Here is a 19,834-nt window from a genome sequence, read left to right as displayed (position 1 = left end):
CTTGCAAAAGATTGTGGATCAAAAATAGTTTCTCTTGTGTACACTGATCTTTAGTGTTGTCCCACAAGAGCTGCAAATATGTGGCTCATTACCTGCGTGGGTTCTTGTGTGTTTTGGCCATGAGCTGCTGCAACTGAACCGTCTCCCGCATATTCTTGAAACGCAAGGCTGCTTGCCTGTGTATGATCTTATATGTCTTCCCAACTGAGACATATCAAAGTATCTTTTCCCACAGGTGTTGCAGTGATATAGCTTCTCACCAGTGTGGTCTCCTCCTGTGTGGACTATCAATTCACTATTAAGTCTGAAAGCTTTCCCACACGTTGTGCAAGCATATAGCTTCTCACCAGTATGGATTCTTGTGTGCTTTTTAAAGTTTGGCAAGTGACTAAATATTTTCCCAAAGGTGTTGCAAAGATACGGTTTCTCACCTGCATGTGTTCTCACTGCTGAGTCAGAAGTCTTTCCCAGAAGTTTTACAAGAATACAGTTTCTCACCTGTGTGGATACTCATATGTCTTTTCAATATTGACATGTCACTAAATCTTCTCCCGCAGATGTTGCAGGGACATGGCTTCTGTGTCATGTTTCACTCTGGAAAGTCTTTTTTACCTTTTACCTCTACAATGGTAGGGTCCAATACAGGTGGTTACTGCTATTCAGTTAGATAATTCATTATTATTTACTACTATCGGATATGTAAATCCAATGTTCATAAATGCACAAAACAATTAAGCGTAGCAGCACTTTCTCCAAATTAGTAGGAGAGTCTGAAAGGTGTAACCACAGTTCCGCGTCGCCTGTTTGTTTCCAGGGGGAAATCATATCTAGACGGAATTGCTTCCTGTAGCAGATTATGAGCCATAATCAATGTTGATTTGCGATTGATAAATCACTAAAGAAATGGTAGAGATGTTGGTTTTGGCTCGGCTCTTGCGTCAACTCAGCTGTAGTATACTCTAGTTTTATGCTACTTCCATTGTATCCATGGGGGCTTTTTATTGTGCCATATGTAGGCAAACAACGTTCAACGGGAAGGGACATATCTTCGGAAAAAACCACCAAAGCAGACTAAGAGTGGTTCTTCTCAAATTCTTGGAAAAGGTAAGTAGGTTAATGCCAGTTGAGTCACACTGATTTCCTGCACTGAAGTATTTTTTTGTGCTCACGTTTTCTTGCACCTTGCTGAACTTGGTCTGTTTGCGCGCTGCTAGCCCCCGATGCTAGCTGCAAACCGTCGTCGATATCAAAATCAACAAAATTAACAAATCCTGTCCCCTTCTGAGTGACACTGACACCCTTTAGCCTTTTGTTTTGTGTTCGATAGCTTGTGCTTGTCCCAACAACACAAAATGTTTTAAGCCCACTAACATCTGTGGTTATTTAGGGTTGATTTAACGTCTACAAAATGGCCACTTCGATGTGCATCAAGTACATTACATTTATAACGTTAACCAGCCTAATAAAAGATGGCAGAATGCAGAGAAGTGAAATCACAGAATTTATCTGCACATGTTTAAAATTGTGTAGGATTATATTTTTCGTCTGGGGTACTTATTTTAACATAACTTAGTAGTAGTTGTAACAAATCTAACACATTTGACATTGAATTGTATTGCTTACATCTCTTCATAATTATAATGAAAATCATACTAATATTACTTTATATCTCATAGTATGTACTACAGCATTTTTTTTTTGTTTCTATTACATATACTATTTCATGGTATGGTATAATATCACTGTATAGAGTATGCACATTGCACACACACAAACTCAGAGATTTATGGCTACCTGTTTTTCCTTTATATTAGTAAAAATATCAAGTCACTAACAAGTCACTATACCACCTCAAAAGGATTCAGATTGCACTATTAAGCACTGTTTATTTAATTCTTGAATTCCTTGTTTTATTTTTATTTACATAATTGACCATCATTTGTAAATATAAGTCAATATAGTTAAACAGCATCACAAACTACAACCTCCAGAATGACCTAAACAATATTTTGACCTTCACAAAGGTAGGACTTACTGCAGGTCTGCTGTTTAAGACTGCATCGGTTTTAGTTGGAGTACAACTTTTATATTTCCTGTCTTTGTTTCATCCACTGTCTCCCAGGTGAAGGAAGCTCGCCGAACACTTAAAAAGCCCCAGGTAGAAAAGTTTGACTGCACCCAGCCCAAGCAGACATTCTGGTGCTACTGCTGTGGGCTTGAAGTTGACCGAAATGTCACGGACGGCAACATGACTGTGCTGTACGGGGGCTTGTTAGAACACATGGCCACGTAAGCACCCAAACTTTTTTCAACTGTACTGCAACTGTATAGTACAATGCAGCACATGTCAAATGTCTGTGGGCTTGACAAAACACACACATACAAGTTTTTGATCAACTCCTTCTGTCCCTTGTTTGCTGCTTTACATGTCAAACGTACTTGGTTTCAGCCCAGAACACAGGAAAAATACACACAAGTTTTGGTGGGAAAATAAGGCCGACCCCAAGCTTAGAGACAAGGTCATCATCACAGAGGAGGAAACTAAAAGGTAGGCCCAGTGAGCTAAAAGTCTATATTAGTGAAGTTTGTTTGGAAAATAAAAGATTCTTTGCACCGATCATTGTTTATTTTTGTTTAGGTTTAAAGCTGAGCTGGAAAATGTGCTGGAATCATTTGTGGAGAAGGAGGATGAATTCATCAAAGAGGTAAGGCAGAATTTGTGTTTTTTAAATGAATTTAAGATTAACCTTAAATGACAATTAACTAAGATTGTACAGCTGTGGTAGTGACTCTGAGACAGCCACCAACATGGCTAAAAAGTGTCTTAAGGAATGTAATTTTGCCAAAACAAAAAATGTTCTGATAGCGACCTGCTTTCTTTGTTTTTCTTTTCCTGACTGCAGCAAGCTGATTATATCCGGGGCCAGGAGAAGCATCGTCAAGAGGTCCTTCAGTCTCTTTTAGAGGTTTGTTTTCCAAGGATGCAGTGGCAGTATCCATCACTCTGGCCCTGACTGTTGTTTTTCATGATTTTGAATTGAATGTAAGATGGGAAATGCCACTATTCCCCAGCTACATGATTGCAACTACCAAACCAATGATCCTCTGGAGAACCTGTTTAACTCTAAAAGTAGTTGTGGCTGGTGGAACCTTGTATCTGGTGGCCAGGGTGGTTTGAGGACAAAGCAATTTTCGACAGCGGGTTATGGTAAATGTTAGATTGGAATGCTGAATAAAAACAGGTTTGTGTAAGCATTTGGGAGAAAGTAGTGTGTGAGGATTGTGATGATAAAAGCTGAGATGATGCGTGATTAGTGGTCAGACTTCCTCTGTGAACCACTGTTGGCTTTTCCTGAATCAATATCAGCGTGACGCAGAGCCCGAGTTGTTCAATGGACCCAATGGCACAGACGTGTCTACAGAGGATTCTGTCAGGTAACGTGGTGTCTGCCTGTCACATTTTTATTCTTATTTTGCATCATATCATCAATAGCATTTCAAATGACCTCTGTTTGTTTGGGACTCATCTTGTTGTCTGGGGAACAGCTCTCAGTTTACAGCTCAGGGATCAGACCAGCAGCCAGGGAGCAGCTTTGTGGACTCGGTGGTGGAAGCATCGTGGGCTGCAGCAGGACAGGGCCTGACTTTCATAGGCTATCAGGTAGGTGGACGGCTGTCATTAAGAAAGGATTTAATAATTAACTGTTTGTCTTTTTACGCAAACACAAACACCTCATTTGGTTTCTGTTACAGGATTCATCAAACGGTGGAAATGTTCATACAGGTACAGTAATATATGAATTCATGTAATGGTTAATTATCTAAACTTGTCTCGCATATCACTTATCAGCATTTCTACCAGACAATAATTTATTAGTCACCTCCTGACTTTTGCTGTTTCATGTGGCGCCACTGCTTATTTCCCTTCAAGCTTAGTAACCCTAAAATTTTATTGTGAATTTCCCCATAGGGATAAATAAAGCATTTCTTATCTTTTTACTTCATAAAAGTGTAATAATGTCTTCTAACCCAGTGTAATGCTTCCTTTACGAAATGCTGTGGGATACCTTCATATGGAATTTTCCCTGTGTGTAATAATTAATGAGGTAAAAAAAAAAAAAGACATTTTATATTTGAGTCATTTCCCTAATTGAAACCACATTTTTTAAGTAACTACAAACAATTGTACTGTAAAAATATATTGTGGCCACGTCTGAAAAATCCTTATTTTTTAAATTTTATTTTTAAAAAATTCAATTTTAGCTTGATTGAAGTCATTCCATCTGTTTTCCAGATAAATCTCTTGTCTGCATTTGAGTTTGTTGGATGTATATTTTGTGTTTATAGTAATATTGCTTTGCCGCTTGTCACATGGTCCTGAGGAGAAACACCACATGTGCACATATATGTGACTTATAAAAAATGTCCTATTTTCTTGTTTCCCATTCTTTTCAAAGCTTGTGCAGAAATCCAGTGTCTCCAGTGCTTATGGGCTCAATTCCCCTGTTGTATGGTTTTGAGAAAGAGTAAGCACGTGGCCTGTCTTGTGTCGTAGGTGCTGTCCCTCCTTGGCTCCAGGACGATCCTGTGGAGGGGACCTCGGGTGCTACAGCAAATCTAGAGATTGGTCCATCGCTCCAAGAGTTCCTCAAACAGAGTAGGAAACACACACACAGATTTTTGTTTTAATGTTAGAGTAATTATCTTTTTTTGGTTCTTGTCACATCTTGTGTGGTAACCAGGAAGATATGATTCATTACTCATCTTATATTCTTATATTCATTACTTCTCTTATATGCTGTTTGTGTGACTTTTTTCTTCTCTGCCATTTGTTGCATCACTGTTAAATGTGAGATCACAGCAACAAATTCAGAGGTACTGCTCTTATACCTTTTAAAAATCATGGCAGTATCAACATATTGGTCTCTGATCTTGATCTTCGTAAGTCTCAATGATACAAAGATTTTATTCATGTAACACAACATATGTAGCACCACATGTAGACTTAAGCAATAACAGGATTGGAGTATAATTAAAATGGCTTCGTTTGTCTTTTGTCAGAGGAGCAAGAGAAGCTGAGGAAGCTCCCACCGAACAGAGTAGGGGCCAACTTTGATCACAGCTCACACACAGATGCCAACTGGCTTCCCTCCTTTGGTAGAGTGTGGAACAGTGGCCGACGCTGGCAGTCCAGGTGAGATCGCACCACTCTTCACTTCACCTGAGACTAATACAGAATGAATGTGAACCCTGACTCTTCTCACTCTGTCCCATTCATGTTTACACACTTACCGGCCTTAACTTAAGGTTTGATGTCCTGTGTGAGTATGTCTGTGTGTGAAGAGACGAATGACTAATTTCAGATTGTTATTCCCTGAAGTTAAAGATGGGGATGATAGTTAATTCAGATGGGTTTTTTTTTGGTTGTTTTTTTTTTTTTTTTTTTTAACCATAATGCCTTTTTCTTTTTATAGCAATCTTCCTGTTGTGTTCTGCTTTCAAAGTCAGTCTCATATTTGTACCACAAGTGACACTCTAGTTTCCCTATTTTTCCCTAGTTTCCTCTATTTATTTTCACTATTTTTTCATAGCTGTATGAAAAAGCAAGCTGAATCCTCTCCTCCTGGATGCTAAATACTTAGCATACAAGACTTTTAACTCCACATGGTGCTGTTGGCTGATGACGCTGAATTCATCTGTTGTCCCTAGCCAAACATTACAAAAGGGACATAATAATGTCAGTTCAGTACATTAACTTCACTGGCCTCTGCATACCAATGTGACTTTTTCCCCAACAGGCACCAGTTCAGACAAGAGGAAGGACGGAAGAACAGACAAAAGAGGAAGAGAGAGCACAGCACAGACGGGTCAAAGAAAGCAAAAACGACTGAAAAGCTGACAAATTCTGACAACACTTAAAACTGAGTATGCTGTGTGAGAATCCATGTAAAGAGTTTTCAAGATGTGAATGAGGTTTTATACATATATTTTGGAGTTGTACTTGGTTGAAATGACACCCTACTGTTAGCCCTTTTTTATAACAGAACAGAAACCCTGCGGTAAAGATGTTAACTTTGTATATTAAGCAGTGCCTAGTGGAGATATTTATGTTAGAAAGTTACCTTTCATAATTGCATTTTTTTTTTTTAAATAAAAAAACTGCATGGTACACATTCAACAACACCATGCTGCACAGTAAAAGACTGAAACCAATTTGGTCATTGAGCTGCTTCAATTAAAGACACAGAGAGAGAAGCCTCATTGAAATTCTTTTCCTGCCCACATCCCTCCAACAAGTCGAGGACTCTGATCTGCAAGTGACTGCACAACAGCTCTTTGAGATGAGGGCAACGTGCCTGTTCTGGCAGTTAAACAGCAGGGGGCATAAGACACTCAACTAACAAAGGCCCTTTCTGTGTGTTAAGAAAAGAGTTGACGTAAGGGGAATCTGTTACTAACTGTGTTATACATTTTTAATAAAATATGGCAAAAGAAAAAAAAGTCAGATTTAAAACTGTCTGTTTTTATATTCTTTTTTTTTTTCTCTCCCTCTCAGATTCTGACCTATCAGTATTATTTTGGAAACAGCCCTAGTAATACACATAATGAGAGTAGTATCTCAGTGTTTCTCTAAAATAAACATCTCTATTTTTTTTGCAGTGAACCTGTATGCCAAATGATGAGCTTTCATTTCCCTTTTCAGATCATGTTACCTGATGAAACTGGAAAAGGCTTTCGGGCTGCATATGTAAATGTTTGTCGCTTTGTAATGAGATATGATAAAACATGTTCTATGGGGTGTATGTCTTGTGGTCTCAGTAGAATCAGCACTCTCTAAAACAAGTCCAACCTCTTGTCTTATTCTTTATTGTAGAAAGAAGGTTCTACAATTAAAGCATAATCTATATACCATGAGGTAACAAATAAAAAATATTCTGATAATGGGACTACTTTAACAATTGAACATTAGATGAGAGGACACAACCAAGAATCTGTCACAGGTGCACTCTGTCGTGTACTTGTGCCGAAACTGTAGGCACAAAACAAAAGATCTATGATGAAGACTTGATTCGCCATGTGAAAAGGGCATTTTTTGCAACCATAAAGCCTTAAAATCCACCTTTTGTCTGTATGCTGCTTTCTTATACTCTGAAGGCAGCATTTTTAAGGAATCTCTTGGTAACTGCTTTTGTAAGAGGTGCAATGATTTGGCGCTTATTTTGTGCATTATATTCAGGATTTTTAAAAAAATGACTATTACTGTGAGAGATATGCAGAAGTTGCATTGCCAAGTGGCACATCAGCACATGGATGGATGAAGGGCCAAGAGCAGTAAATGTTACATCCCATATTCCACTCCTTAAGCTTTCAGTAGGCCCTTCTTTTATCTCTATAGGCCTCCTCCTCGCCACAGCAAAGTGTAATCAGGCCCCAGTGTGCTCTGGGTAGATGGGCGTGGAGCTCAGTGCAGCGCAAAGCAATATGGGCACACAACGTGTAGCTGATCTATTCTTAGCTCTGTGACTACATGGCTATGGCTGTATGAGTACAAGCGGAAGAAAAGAAGGGGGTTACCATGTGTTTGACTACAAATTCAACCGTTGCCGTGTATACTTTTACAGCATATTGATGATAGCGCTGCATAACAGTATAAGGTGTTTGTTCAGTATGTCAGTACATGGCTTTCTTGTAGTTTTTTGTTAAATATCAGAGGATCTATGGACAGCCAGTCTTAGCAGTAAAGAATGGGAGGGGAGAAAAAGCACGTGTACTGGGCGGGTCTTGAGTTAATCCACGGTCCAATCACAGACCTTGATTTTTTTGAATAAATCTGCATGATTTAAAGACTTTTTGATCCCTGAGTGCTGATTGGTTAAGCGAAATAGAAGCGGCCAATCGCTTAAATGACAGGCGCTCAGCTGGCCGTGAAGCCCCGCCCCCTCCTTATTAACTGGCAAACCCCGGAAACGTTGTCGCTTAAAGGGACAGAGGAGGAATTTCAGGCAAAGGTTGAAACAACGAAAACAGCTGCGAGCACAAAAAAGACAGGGACAGCGAGGAAGGGACGTAGACAGCCGGAGAAGCCAGCGAGCTGTGTGGCAAGACAACGCTCAAACTGTCCGATTATTTTACCCATCGCACACCCAGAGCTCAAGGCGACCAACGGCTTTTAGCTTCGAAGTCGATTTTCGCCCCTTTAACGTTAGCTACCTGGGATCCGACAACGCAGCAGTCAACACGGCAGAGAGATAACAAAAAGGCCAAACTCCCGGACGACAAGGACGCGTCAGTTCAAACTCTCTCTCCCCTTTTGAGTCCACCTTTTCTTTTTTCTTTTTTTTTTGTCGGGTGAGTAGGCTAATATCTTCAGATCTGACTAGCTAGCTACCAATTAATCTTCTGCGTTGTGTGAACTTTAAAGATAGCTATTTATAGGAATTTGCTCAGAGGTTCAGGTTATGTAGTAATTCCTGGATCAATCATCGTTTTTTTTTTTTTTGTTTGTTATTTTTTATCAATCTGTGTATCTGAGCAAAGAATGACTGGAATCCAGCCTAAGCCAGCTGATGACCTGCCAGTATCTTGCAGGGTGCAGGGGGCGTTCCCCTGCTTTGTCTGCTCTCCTCACTCTTTCTTTATGTATGTGTGTGTATGTGCATGCACTCTGCGGTGGTTTGGGACAGCGATGGATAGAAATCAGTCACCGTCATGGGTATTTTTTGTCTCATCAGATTGAATATGTAAATATTTAATTTGGACTGCGGGGCACACTCATGCCTTCCTGGGATTGTGCATATACGGGTTTTGCAAGATGGATGGATCAACAGCACTGGCATATATCTTTGAGATTATGACTGTAGCTCAGCGGGTGGAGTGATGATGATCAGTGTAAAGCCTACAGGAGAGAGGATAGCACTGAGTACAGCAGGCGTATTGTTCCCTTGGATTGCACTTGGGAGTTGCATTTCATCACGCAGTGAAGGGGGCCTTGATGTTGGCACTAAACCCTTGTTGCACTTTGTATAAAACCTCTAAGGTGGTAATAGTAGTTGGTTATTACAGTGTAATTATTGCCCAGCTGCAAAGCACTTCCTCCCATTGTCCTGACAATGATGGCTCTGACATACACATTAGACACACTTGCATACAGTCACACTCACTCTGCATCACTCTCACAGCATACGTGCCTGTAGGAATCCACCAGCTGCCTTACATGTATGTAAATAGAAGATTTCTGTACACACACACACATACACACATACACACACATTGCTACAGCAAATCCGTCTATAAGTCTACATATTTCTCCTTCTATTCCTTGTCCTTGCCTTGGTCTGACAGCCACCCCCCACCTCTCTGTCTGTGAGAAACCAGTGGGCTTTGTCCTCAGCTGAGTGTGATGTCATGGCAGATCTTTGCTGTAACCAACCCTGACAGCAGCGAGGTGCATGTTGTTTAGCAGTCCTGGCTCTGGGCTTGTCCTGTGCACAATCACATGTTGACTTAAGTTCTTTAATGCTGAAGCACGATGGTCTGTCTCTTCAGATGAGGCAGAGAATCTGAGAAAACCCTCCTCGCATCAGAAGAAAAGGCAGGACGGTAAGGATCAAAGAGACAGCAAGGAAGAGTGTGGGGTATTTTTTAGCAGGGAAGGAAAACAGTACCAGGAATCCCCAGTGATGACTTGTCCGTTTGCCTACTAATATATTCAGCCTCAGGGAAATACATCATATGCTCCCATGTTTACTGCCCAGCCAAGTACATTAAGTTAAGCAAGAGTGAGGTCATGAGATCCTGTGTGTTTTCACAAGGCAAAGTATGGAGCCACCAGTGCCTTATTAGGCTGTTTCAAAGATGAGTACATTATGGTCAATATGATGCTTACTTGAGACTTGAAATTCTGTGAGCTACAGTTACAGCCTCTGTTAAACATTGGCCTGCAAGTGGCTCTTCTTATCTGACCAGCAGTCCAGCTGCTAGATACAATTTTATCCATGTGTAGTCCAGCTGATAATGCGTGACATCAAATTAAGGGACACCATTGGTTCTCTGTCCAACCACGGGAAGTATGTTTGACCAAATGGATTTTACCTTCCATGCCTCTTGTGGCTGTCTGGCTGAGTGGTTATGCCTCATGGTTGCAATTCTCCTTTTTAGCTTCAGTACCTAGCAGCACTTTTTATGTGTGTGTGTGTGGAAAGTGGGGGTGGCTATTAAACGCTTTGAGCTGATGAAGGCTTGTTGTCAGTCCTCCAATGTGTCTCTGCAGGATTTGATGTTGGAGATTACAGATGATTATGTGGGTTAGATCCAGTACTCAACAATGCTCTGGGGCTATATTGATCTCTAGTGTGTCAGTTTTTGTGTGTATGTGAGAGTGACTGAGTGTGTGTGTGTGTGTGTGTGTGTGTGTGTGTGTGTGTGTGTGTGTGTGTGTGTGTGTGTGTGTGTGTGTGTGCATCCTTGTGAGAGCTAAATTACCTCTCTTAAATAAATAGCTATTTAGCCACTAAGGGTTAAATTTAGGGTTAAGGGAAGGAAAGCTCACCACAAATGCAGATGAACAAGCATGTGTATGTCACTCTGAATACATGTTTTAACAAGAACCAGAACTGGCTGGTAGACTGACAGGAACAGTGTCTTTCTCTTGTCTTAAAATACAGAAATGCTGCCTCTCTTTCTAGTCAGTATTAACCTTGTTGATCTGCCAGTGCTGTGTCAAAATAAAGGTCCACCTATTCACATGACCCCTCATGTGCAGCACCGACTGGTGGAAAGCGACACTAATAAAAAGATCTCTTTTTATCATTTTCTGCAGAAGCCCATATTAAAACATTCATCACAAAGATTAAAGGCAGTGTATGGCATGTCTATATGATTTTCATTACATGACCCCTTCAAGGGTCCCAAGCCTGGGTGATGCGGTTTGTCAGGAGATGCCTTGTTGAGCCCAGGGGCTGAGTCAAGGCATCTTGAGATGAAACATAAAATTACCAAGTGGACAGGTCAGAGGGCAGCATAAACTGTGAGTGTGTCTACGTCATTCTTACCTTTAATGATAACCAAATGTCCTCACATTTAAAAGATAAGAGAAAGCTTCCAGAGCGAGGACATTTCTCTGGTTGACTCTTCTGCAGCGGCCTGTTTTGAGGAGATAAAGACATTACAGGAAGCACTTTTTTTAATGTTGTGTGTTGGATAAAAGCGTATGTGTTTTCTCTCCTTAATAACAGCTTATTCCTGAGCTCATAAAATAGCACCTGTGCAGTTTCAACTGGTGCACCCTTAACCCTGACACACTTGTACACAAGTACACACAAAGCCACACACTAAGTAAACCCAGCTTCAGGCTTGCCATTAAAGGTCAGTTAGTCCACTTAACAGTCTGTCAATAAGAGGAACTAGTTAGTCCTCTTACAGACAGCAGTGTCAGCAGTATGTGTTTGTAACTGTGCTCTCTTAGCACTGACTGACTGTAGTGAATAGATTAACCTATTTATAGGGTGTGGAAGGTAACGCCGGTGATTTCAAGGATGCTTGGGATAAGTGAGCATCTGGAGACTGTTTCAAAGGTGATGGATGGTTTACTGAGAGACATTAGAAAATAATGAGGGAGACACCTAAGCACTACTTGATTCATTTGAGCTTTTATATTTCAATCTGTTACTCCGAAGTCCAATCAGAGTGGCTGAGACAGGCTTTTCACAGGTGTTTGATCAGGCCCTTCAGCCAGGATTGAATGGCATTTTGGTATACTGCTTCTGATTGACATGTGAAGAGTGGATACTGTTTGTTAGATGCTGGATTTGCCTAAATAGTAGAACTAGACGGTGAACAAGACAGTGTCACAAACTCATAACTTGATTAAGAATTTATTTAGAATTGTATTAACCAGTGTTTCAGCACATATTTCCCCACTGAGGATCAGTGTGGCAGTAAAATACCTGCAGAATGGAAATATTCAGAATTGGCTAAAAGCTAATGGTTAAAAATTGGCTAATATGTAGTGCTATATCAATGGGAGGAGGGAACTACTACATCTTTCACTTTTTGTATTCACACACATGTTTCATTATTAGTAGTAAAACAGCATCACACCTTTTGAGAGACAATCCACCAACAGCAGCCTGCTCTCGTTTATTCAAACACAGCTGACAACAGAAGTCCAGAGAGAGAGAGAGAGGAGGGTGGCGAGGCAGCAGTACCACCTGCTTAATAGATCAGCTCGCTTTGACATTAAACCCTGAGAGGCAAAGTGTAGTTCTGTACAGTGCGGGTATGTGAGAGTTTCATCTCTGGCTGTCTTTGCCAGCAGTACTTTTGAGTGTACGTTTTACTCATTTTTCAAGCAAATATGCCAAACATTTACTGAAGAGTTGAAAAAATTTGTCATTCAAAAGAAAAGTAATTAGCAAATATTTTTGATTATTCATTTATTACTGTTTCATACAAATGTGCCCACTGTTTCTCAGTTCCAGCTTGATAACAACACTTCAGGCTGCATGAAATTACAACAGGCAGTTTTCAGTATTTTCTAATATTTTATAGATGAAACAGTTAGTCAATCAGTCAAGGAAGTTGTTGGCAGTAATGAAAATAATTGTTAGCCGCTGCCAGAATTTGCTGCTTCAAGCTTCTCAAAAGAGAGGATTTGCAGCTTTTCTATATTTAATGCAACATACTGAATATCTTTGCATTTAGGACTGTTGGTTGGTGAAAATATTTAAACTAAAATATCTAGGTGGATAGTGGAAGATTATACAGTGGGTAGATTGCACCAAGACAGTTTGCCCCACAGTTGAGAAACCACCTGGGCTATTGTTTGTTGCATCAGTTTTGCATTGATTTGTTGTTTTAGTTTTATTCATGCAACCTAGGAAACGCATCTGAGCTGTTGTTGTTGTTGATGTTGATGTTGATGTTGTGCAATATGTGTATTTTGCTAATAACAAGCTTTGCTGCAGGGATTTTGCACCCATAATTGAGTATAAATGAGGAACATCCTCTTGGGTTTTACTGATATCACAAAGATGTCTAAAATCCAGTGCTGGGAGCTTCACAAATGAGTTGAGTTTCATACTTGATCCTAATTAATGACTTAGCATACAGGCTAAAAATAAAAGTCTATGCCATTTCAGTCTGATGATGCGGTTTCCATACACACCCCAGAATCAATGAGTGGATGATGGAAGGCAGATGTATCTCTGTGCATTATATAGGTCAACACAGAGCTTATCAAGCTAAGACCTGCACACTCTCTGCCCCTCTCCCTCCCTCCTGTCCTTGTCTTTTCCCTACTGTCCATTACTCTGTGCTATCTTGTTATTTGTCTCCTTCCCCTCATCAGGCATCGAAGCCCTTCCTTTCTCTGTGCTGATTTTATTCCTGTCTTTCCATCTTGCAGAGGCTGAGTGTGTATGTCAGGACTGGGCCTTTGCATGCATCATTTGTCACTTAAATTGACTTTCATCTAGAATGAAAGAAGGTTCCACTTTGGAAAACTGCGACACCCACTCTTGGAAATTAATTAATAATGATGTTTTACATATTGGAATTTTATGTTTGCATGGAAAAAAAACACTAATGACCTTCAGGTAATGATCCAAAATGCATAGGAATCTTTTTTGCATTGATGTTTGCAGTGTGTGTACCTGAACTGACGCAGGAAGTATGTTGGGTTCACTTGAAACAGTCAGTCCCCCAGTCATTTAAAAGAATTAACATAGTTGTGTATTTCCTGCAGGCCTGAAACCATCAATACATCTGATGTCTCCCTAGAGAGCTTTAAATCTCTGGTGTACAGAAAACACCTTTAAGCAATGCAGGGCTGTGCACGTGTATGTGTATTGTGTATTTGTTTTTCACAGTTAAAGCCTAAGTGAAGTGGGATCTAATCACACTGTAGGCCTACAGAAAGAAATGGAGCCCTGCCGTCTTTTGTTCATCATTGGGACATATCTGCGTTTTTACTTGTGTATGCATGGTTGTGGATCATTAGTGTGCTGTAGTAGAAACATTGTGCGGTTGCCCGGCTGGTCTTGTGCCATCAGAGACAGGGAACAGTTGTTTTTAAGTGACTTGTTTCAGTTAAACTGACTGTAGAATCAGGAGTAGGTAATTAAGTAATTAATAGAGCATGTATGAACTGAAGCATCTTTTTGGCCAGGCTAGTGGCATGGCCCTAGGGATGGAAATGTTTATTGGTCAGTCAGCTGCAGTCAGACAAACAAGTAAGTCTACAATTTTGCTCTAGAGTGAAATATCTCAGCAACTATTGGATGGACTCCCACGAAATTAAGTACAAGATTTCTTTTGGTGCCCACAGTGTGAATCATGATGACTGGTGAAGTCCCTGGCTTTTCATGTAGTTCCAACAGCAGGTCAAAGTTTCCATTTTCCTGTGAAATCTTAACATCTACTTGATGGATTTGCATGAAATTTTGTGTAAACATCTGTGGTTCCCAGATGATGTATCTAAATTGCCTGCTGATGCCCAGACTTTTCCTCTAGCAGCGTTAGTTGTTGACATTTGTGGTTTTGAGTGAAACAATTATTGGATGGATTGCCATGAAATCCTGTGCAGACTTCCATGTGCCCTGCAGGACACATTTTAATAATTATGGTGATTCCTTAACTTTCTGTTTACTGCAATCATTAGGCTAAAAATATGTATTTATTCAATGGTTTGGTTTACGACCAAACACCTGCAAAGCTAAGCCTCAGTTATACCTTGTGTGTAGTGTTAATATGCAAATGTAGCATAACAAAAGACAATCTAAACTCATTTGGTGAATGTGGTTAGCGTGTTAGCATGTTGATGATGACATTTAGCCTCCCTGAACTGCTAGCAGGACTGAAGCACAGGAACAGAAGGTCCACAAACCCCCCCAGTTTGCCCTCAAGGTGCATTTTGGAAGACAAAGTTACACCAAGTGAACTGGTTACAGCTTATAAATTGTAGTTTTAAGTACTGCTTGGATTTGATATTTGCTTCGTCAAACAGCTGGCAGCTTTCATAGAAAAAGGCAAGAGCACATATTGGATCTATGTCCAACTTATTTAGGTTGATTGTGTTTTGTTTAGTTGCCTGCTTGCATGTTGTAACTACAAATATGAAGTGTGTGCAGCCCTGCCTTAGACTCAACCACACAGCAGCAACTCATGTGGTACCAGAGCCTCTCATTATTACCTGCTGCTTAACAAGTGTGCGTGTGTGTGTTTGTGTTGGACTGATCTCAGGATTAACCCTAGCCAGACCCCTCTCTACCCTTCACCCTGTAATGCCCCCGCTGCCCCCCCCAACCCCCCTCAAATGGATGAGCTGCTGTGTACATGTGTGCGTTCATAAACATGCACGTGTGCAAGCTTCGCTGGTCTTTTAATTTAGGTTACGACTTGTCCTTAAGGTCATTGGAAAGTTGAGCTTTGGTTTTCCTCATTTTCGGTGTATACATACCTCTAACAAATATGGGTATAAATGAGCTCTAATTGCTATGGGCTATTGTTTCTTACATCAATTTTGCATTGATATATTGTTTTGGTTTTATTCATGCAACCTAGAAAACACATCCAATATGAGTAGTTGTTGATGTTGACGTGCAATATGTGTATTTTGCCAATAACGAGCTTTGCTGCAGGGATTTTGCACTCGTATTCGGGCATGAATAAGGAACAACCTCTCGGGTGTTACTGATATCACAAAGATGTCTAAAAACCAGTGCTACAGGCCTCACAAGTGGGTCAAGTTTGATACTTTATCCTAATGAATGACTTAGCATTCAGGCTAAAAATAACGATCTGTGTTCTTCTCTGTGTAATCTTCTCAACCATCCTCTTTGGCTAGTGACTAATCATCAGTCAGGTTGGCTGGTTAAATTGTGACAGTATGCTTTGGTTAGGTATTAGTAAGCCACACTGCAAAGGAAGTAATTTTTTTTTCTCTTCCTTTCACTGCCCAGATGGCAGGCTAGACTACTTTCAGCTGCTGCCAGTCTGATTGGTGCAACACCACGCTGTGCGAGTTCCCCAAGCATGAAAGGGAAAAAGGGAATTGATTTTAGACTGATGGAAGATGCACACACAAAAAAAAAAATACCCAAAGGCCAGGAGAAGGGAAGAGAGAGAAGAAACACACATAGACAAAGAGGTAATGTTACAGAGAGAGACAGAGAGGTTGAAAAAACAGGCAGCTGAATTCAGGGTGAAGAAGTGAGGGCTTAGAGGGACGGGAGGAGTGGTGGGGAGAGAGAGTGAGCAAGCTTTATTTCCTGTCCTCCACGAATAGGCAGCATATTTCTCTGGAACATTCCATCCTCTGAGCTGGCCCGGCCTGTCACCAAGACTCAGGGTGCCACACTCCTCCCCATCTCTGCATTTCTTCCTATTGCACTGTCTCTCTCTTTTCTCACTGGACATATTAGGCACTGCTTGATATTCATCTTCTCTTCCCTTTTATTCCTGTCTTTCCGCAGTGGAAGTGAGCTAATTGTGGAGTGTTGCGTCCAAATTTTTTTTTCCAACCAGACACTCAAAGGTATCGCAGTGTGAACCTCTACGTCTGTGAATGGAAAGATTAAATATTAAACCATGACATTAGATTAAGAGGTGTGGATGAGTAAGTGGAAAATTGTTAGGATTACAGGACATGAAAAGAAAAGTTTCCACACTAGCAGAATCCGGTCGTCTCACACCGCTGCAGTGCACTGGGTTAAAAGATGAATGGTGCAAATGTTTGCAGAAGTGGATGGAGAGACATATCTGGTAATGGAAAAACAAATAAACTTATTTCAGGAATGCTATATTTGGACAATCCAGTGTTTTTAAATGGATTCACAAAAAGTCTGTGTACAGGAATCTGCCCAATTTAAACCTCACCCCAAATCATAAATTGAACCCTGACAACGACCAATTTGGGGTCAAATATATCTAGGCAATTTAAGTACAAAAATACACACACATAGGCAGATTTTAGTGTAATCATTTCACTTTAAAATAGGCTCTCTGTTTCTTTTCAGGATAGTGAGCTTATTTATCAACAGGCAGCTGGTTAAACATACCCTTCCACAGAGAGTTCATCTCACCAGATTGTTCCGCTGCTTTAGAAATGTAAATAAAAAGAGACCACTCTCAGGAACTGGCTTTCTGATAATGGTAAAGATACGGTTGTGGGATTCTCTGTGGGGTCACAGCTAATGCTATTGCCACATGGTGAGAAAGTTTTAAATTTGCTTATATAGACGATCAAACTTGACTATCTAGAGGAAGTAAAGGTCGTAACAAGGTTTCCGTAGGTGAACCTGTGGAAGGATCATTACCGTTTCTTATTTTATGTATATATATATATATATATATATATATAAATGGCTTTAATAGGATAAGATAAGATAGCCTTTATTAGTCCCACAGTGGGAAAAACAGTGTTACAGCAGCAAAGTAGCAGTGCAGAGAAAAGAAAGCTGCAAAGAAACTGCAATAACAGATATTTAAGAAAGATAAATAATAAGAATATAATAATTACAAATTATATATAGTGTAAAAAATGACATATTTACATGAATAAACAACAGTAGCAGTGTATGTAGATATTGCACAGATTGGTGTATGAAAGACTGGTGCATGAGCGATCGGTGTGTGAGGTTGTTGTGATTTGAATACTTGATAGTTCAAAAAGGCACAAAAAGTGAATTTCAGGCACTGGCTGCTGTCAGTGTAAACATCATCCTTCCTACAATATTTCAATGTTATTACATGAACATATAGTAATTCACTTAAATGTTACAGTAAAATCAAACACTTGCATCACAAAATTCAAATGGATTTGAGGCAGCAGGTCAACACACCATTTGCTTGCAATTTCCTTGTAAATATTTGCTGTGGAAATTGCTTTGGCACATTGGGAGCTTTCCTGACGTCCGCTGTTTGGTTGCTGCTCGCTCTCTCACAATACACACATATGTCTCTGTGTGTATGCTACTAACACGCTCCCCTACATGCCTCTCTCCACCTCCCCTCGTCCTCACCTCCTTTTGTTCTCTCCCTCCCTGAGAAGTAGGATGAATTGGACCTTGTTTTCGATATCTAAAACTGGCCATTTGTAATTGTGACTAAATGATTTCTCTCAATGAGGTTTTCAGCTGGTACAGTCAAATTAAAATTCTTCAGTTTCCCCCCCCCCCAACTCCAAAAAAACAAACACACAGCTGGTGTCACTTTGAGAGGCCCTCCAAAAGCAAGGTGTGTGTCTATGTGTGTGTAATGCAGTGTTTCACTTGCCACGATTGGAAAATCCAACCCTGTCGTAGTCATATAGCCATCAAAACAGACACTGTCATGCTTTGAGGTCAGGATTGCATCAATGCATGTGTTCGATGGAATGTGTGTGTGAGTGTGTGTTTTCAATGCTTCTTTCTCCTCAGCTGCACTCAGAGTGCCCTTGAGTGGAGGAGGGTCTTAATAGAGAAGACGCGCCCTTTTTTCCCCAAATATGGAAGGCAACATGGGCTCTTAAAGGTACAGGAGTGTGTGTGTGTGTGTATGTGTGTGTGTGTGTGTGTGTGTGTGTGTGTGTGTGTGTGTGTGTGTGTTTGTGTATGCTGAAACACAAGATCCTAAATACTGTGCTGCTTGCAAGTTGTAAGCCCCCGTTATTATAGTTTTCAGTTGTTTTTTTTTTCAAGAGCTGGGCTGTCAAAAGCAGGAGCTCAGCCTCTCTGAAGACAGAAACCTCTCCTGATTCTACTTTTCTCTCGTCAGTTTAGCTTCCTCTGTCTTTCTCAGCTTGCCGTCTCTGTCTCTTATGCCTTCCACCCCCCCTTCCCCACCCCCTCATCCCCATCTCTATATTTGGAGGTATGTAGCTGAAGACGTGTCTTGTTTTTCAAACCTCCTCTCTGCTCACTTTTACTGCTCACACACGTCCTCCCACACAAATCTAAGCACACTGCATCCACCTACGAGGACGCGCATGTAGATCTGCAGGAATTAGCTGATTAATCAATTAGTTAGTCCATCAGCGGAAAAAGTAATCTGCAGCTACTTTGATAATTAATCATTTCAAGATCAAATAAACTAAACATCCCCTCGTAAATCTTAGGATTCAGTGTTTTTATTTGAGTTATGTGATAGTAAATTGGATGTTTGGGGGTTTGGGATAGTTGTTTGTATAGAACACCATTATAATGGGCATTTTTCACTATCCTGCAACATTTTGTCAGTTTATCAGTTAATGAGGCTGCTAGAGTTCAAGTTTAGAAGGCGCTGTTTACAGCATTTTGTCTGTTGGATGCAGGTAACTTCACAGTTTTTAAATTGAGGTCAGAACCAACCTGACAGATGTAAAAGTGTAGCATGGTCCTTTTCTTGGTTTTGTGATCAGACAAAAGTGTATTTGTAGTTATTTTGTGATATAGATGTTGCAAGTAATTATTTCCTCTTCTTAATAAAGTAAACTATTCCATTCTCATTTGTTAACCTAATGACATAAGTATGAAAATCATCTGTATTTGATTAACCCCAAATCACACATTAAGTCCTGAGAGCTTTGAAATATGTCAAACCCCACCACTTAGACCCTTAAGCCTCTGAAGGAAAACTCCATAAAACTACACAAAGTCTTCTCCATCCTTATAAGAGGGATAATATAGCAGCTCAGAAGCAACTGGCAGGTGTACATTCTTCATCCTGTTTTGGAAACAGGAGTGGGCTGTCACAGATTTAAACTGGGCAAGAGGTGGACATACAGTAAACGAGCAGACGGGGAAAGATGGTGACAGACAGCAACTGAAAAAATAACACAGAGAGCCATCAATAGTTGGTCTCACTTGTCTCAGTCAGC

At 40.4% G+C, this 19,834-nt stretch overlaps 2 protein-coding genes across 3 annotated transcripts in view; both read left to right on the top strand.

Annotated features, from left to right (window-relative positions):
- Nucleotides 1-806: 806 nt before the first annotated feature.
- Nucleotides 807-7,119, top strand: cenatac (centrosomal AT-AC splicing factor). Its single transcript, XM_071483428.1, has 11 exons — nt 807-1,104; nt 2,123-2,289; nt 2,450-2,548; nt 2,639-2,705; nt 2,904-2,966; nt 3,368-3,435; nt 3,547-3,661; nt 3,754-3,784; nt 4,556-4,657; nt 5,062-5,194; nt 5,799-7,119. Exons 1-11 carry the CDS (start codon nt 988-990, stop codon nt 5,917-5,919), a joined length of 1,083 nt encoding a protein of 360 aa, XP_071339529.1. The 5' UTR covers nt 807-987; the 3' UTR covers nt 5,920-7,119.
- Nucleotides 7,120-7,952: 833 nt separating this feature from the next.
- Nucleotides 7,953-19,834, top strand: part of atosb (atos homolog b) — a 29,127-nt gene continuing 17,245 nt past the window's right edge. Inside the window, exons 1-3 of one of the 2 annotated variants that reach the window (XM_071483427.1) lie at nt 7,953-8,349; nt 9,343-9,445; nt 9,547-9,600. The gene's annotated coding sequence lies outside the window, so the exon portion shown is untranslated. The remainder of the gene's footprint in view (nt 8,350-9,342; nt 9,446-9,546; nt 9,601-19,834) is intronic. The other variant, XM_071483426.1, reaches the window with a different exon arrangement.

Source organism: Trachinotus anak, unplaced genomic scaffold, assembly GCF_046630095.1.
Source record: "Trachinotus anak isolate AG129_WGS33_773 ecotype Australia unplaced genomic scaffold, CSIRO_AGI_Tana_v1 ptg000008l, whole genome shotgun sequence".
Classification (NCBI taxonomy): Eukaryota; Metazoa; Chordata; class Actinopteri; order Carangiformes; family Carangidae; genus Trachinotus; species Trachinotus anak.
Note: the sequence above shows the minus strand (reverse complement) of the source record. Positions and strands in the feature narration are given on the sequence as shown.

Coding starts and splice junctions, on each gene's coding strand:
- cenatac (XM_071483428.1), top strand. CDS start 988: ATGGGGGCTTTTTATTGTGCCATATGTAGGCAAACAACGTTCAACGGG. Junction 3,662..3,753: donor TGACTTTCATAGGCTATCAG/GTAGGTGGACGG, acceptor TTTCTGTTACAG/GATTCATCAAACGGTGGAAA. Junction 3,785..4,555: donor CGGTGGAAATGTTCATACAG/GTACAGTAATAT, acceptor CTTGTGTCGTAG/GTGCTGTCCCTCCTTGGCTC.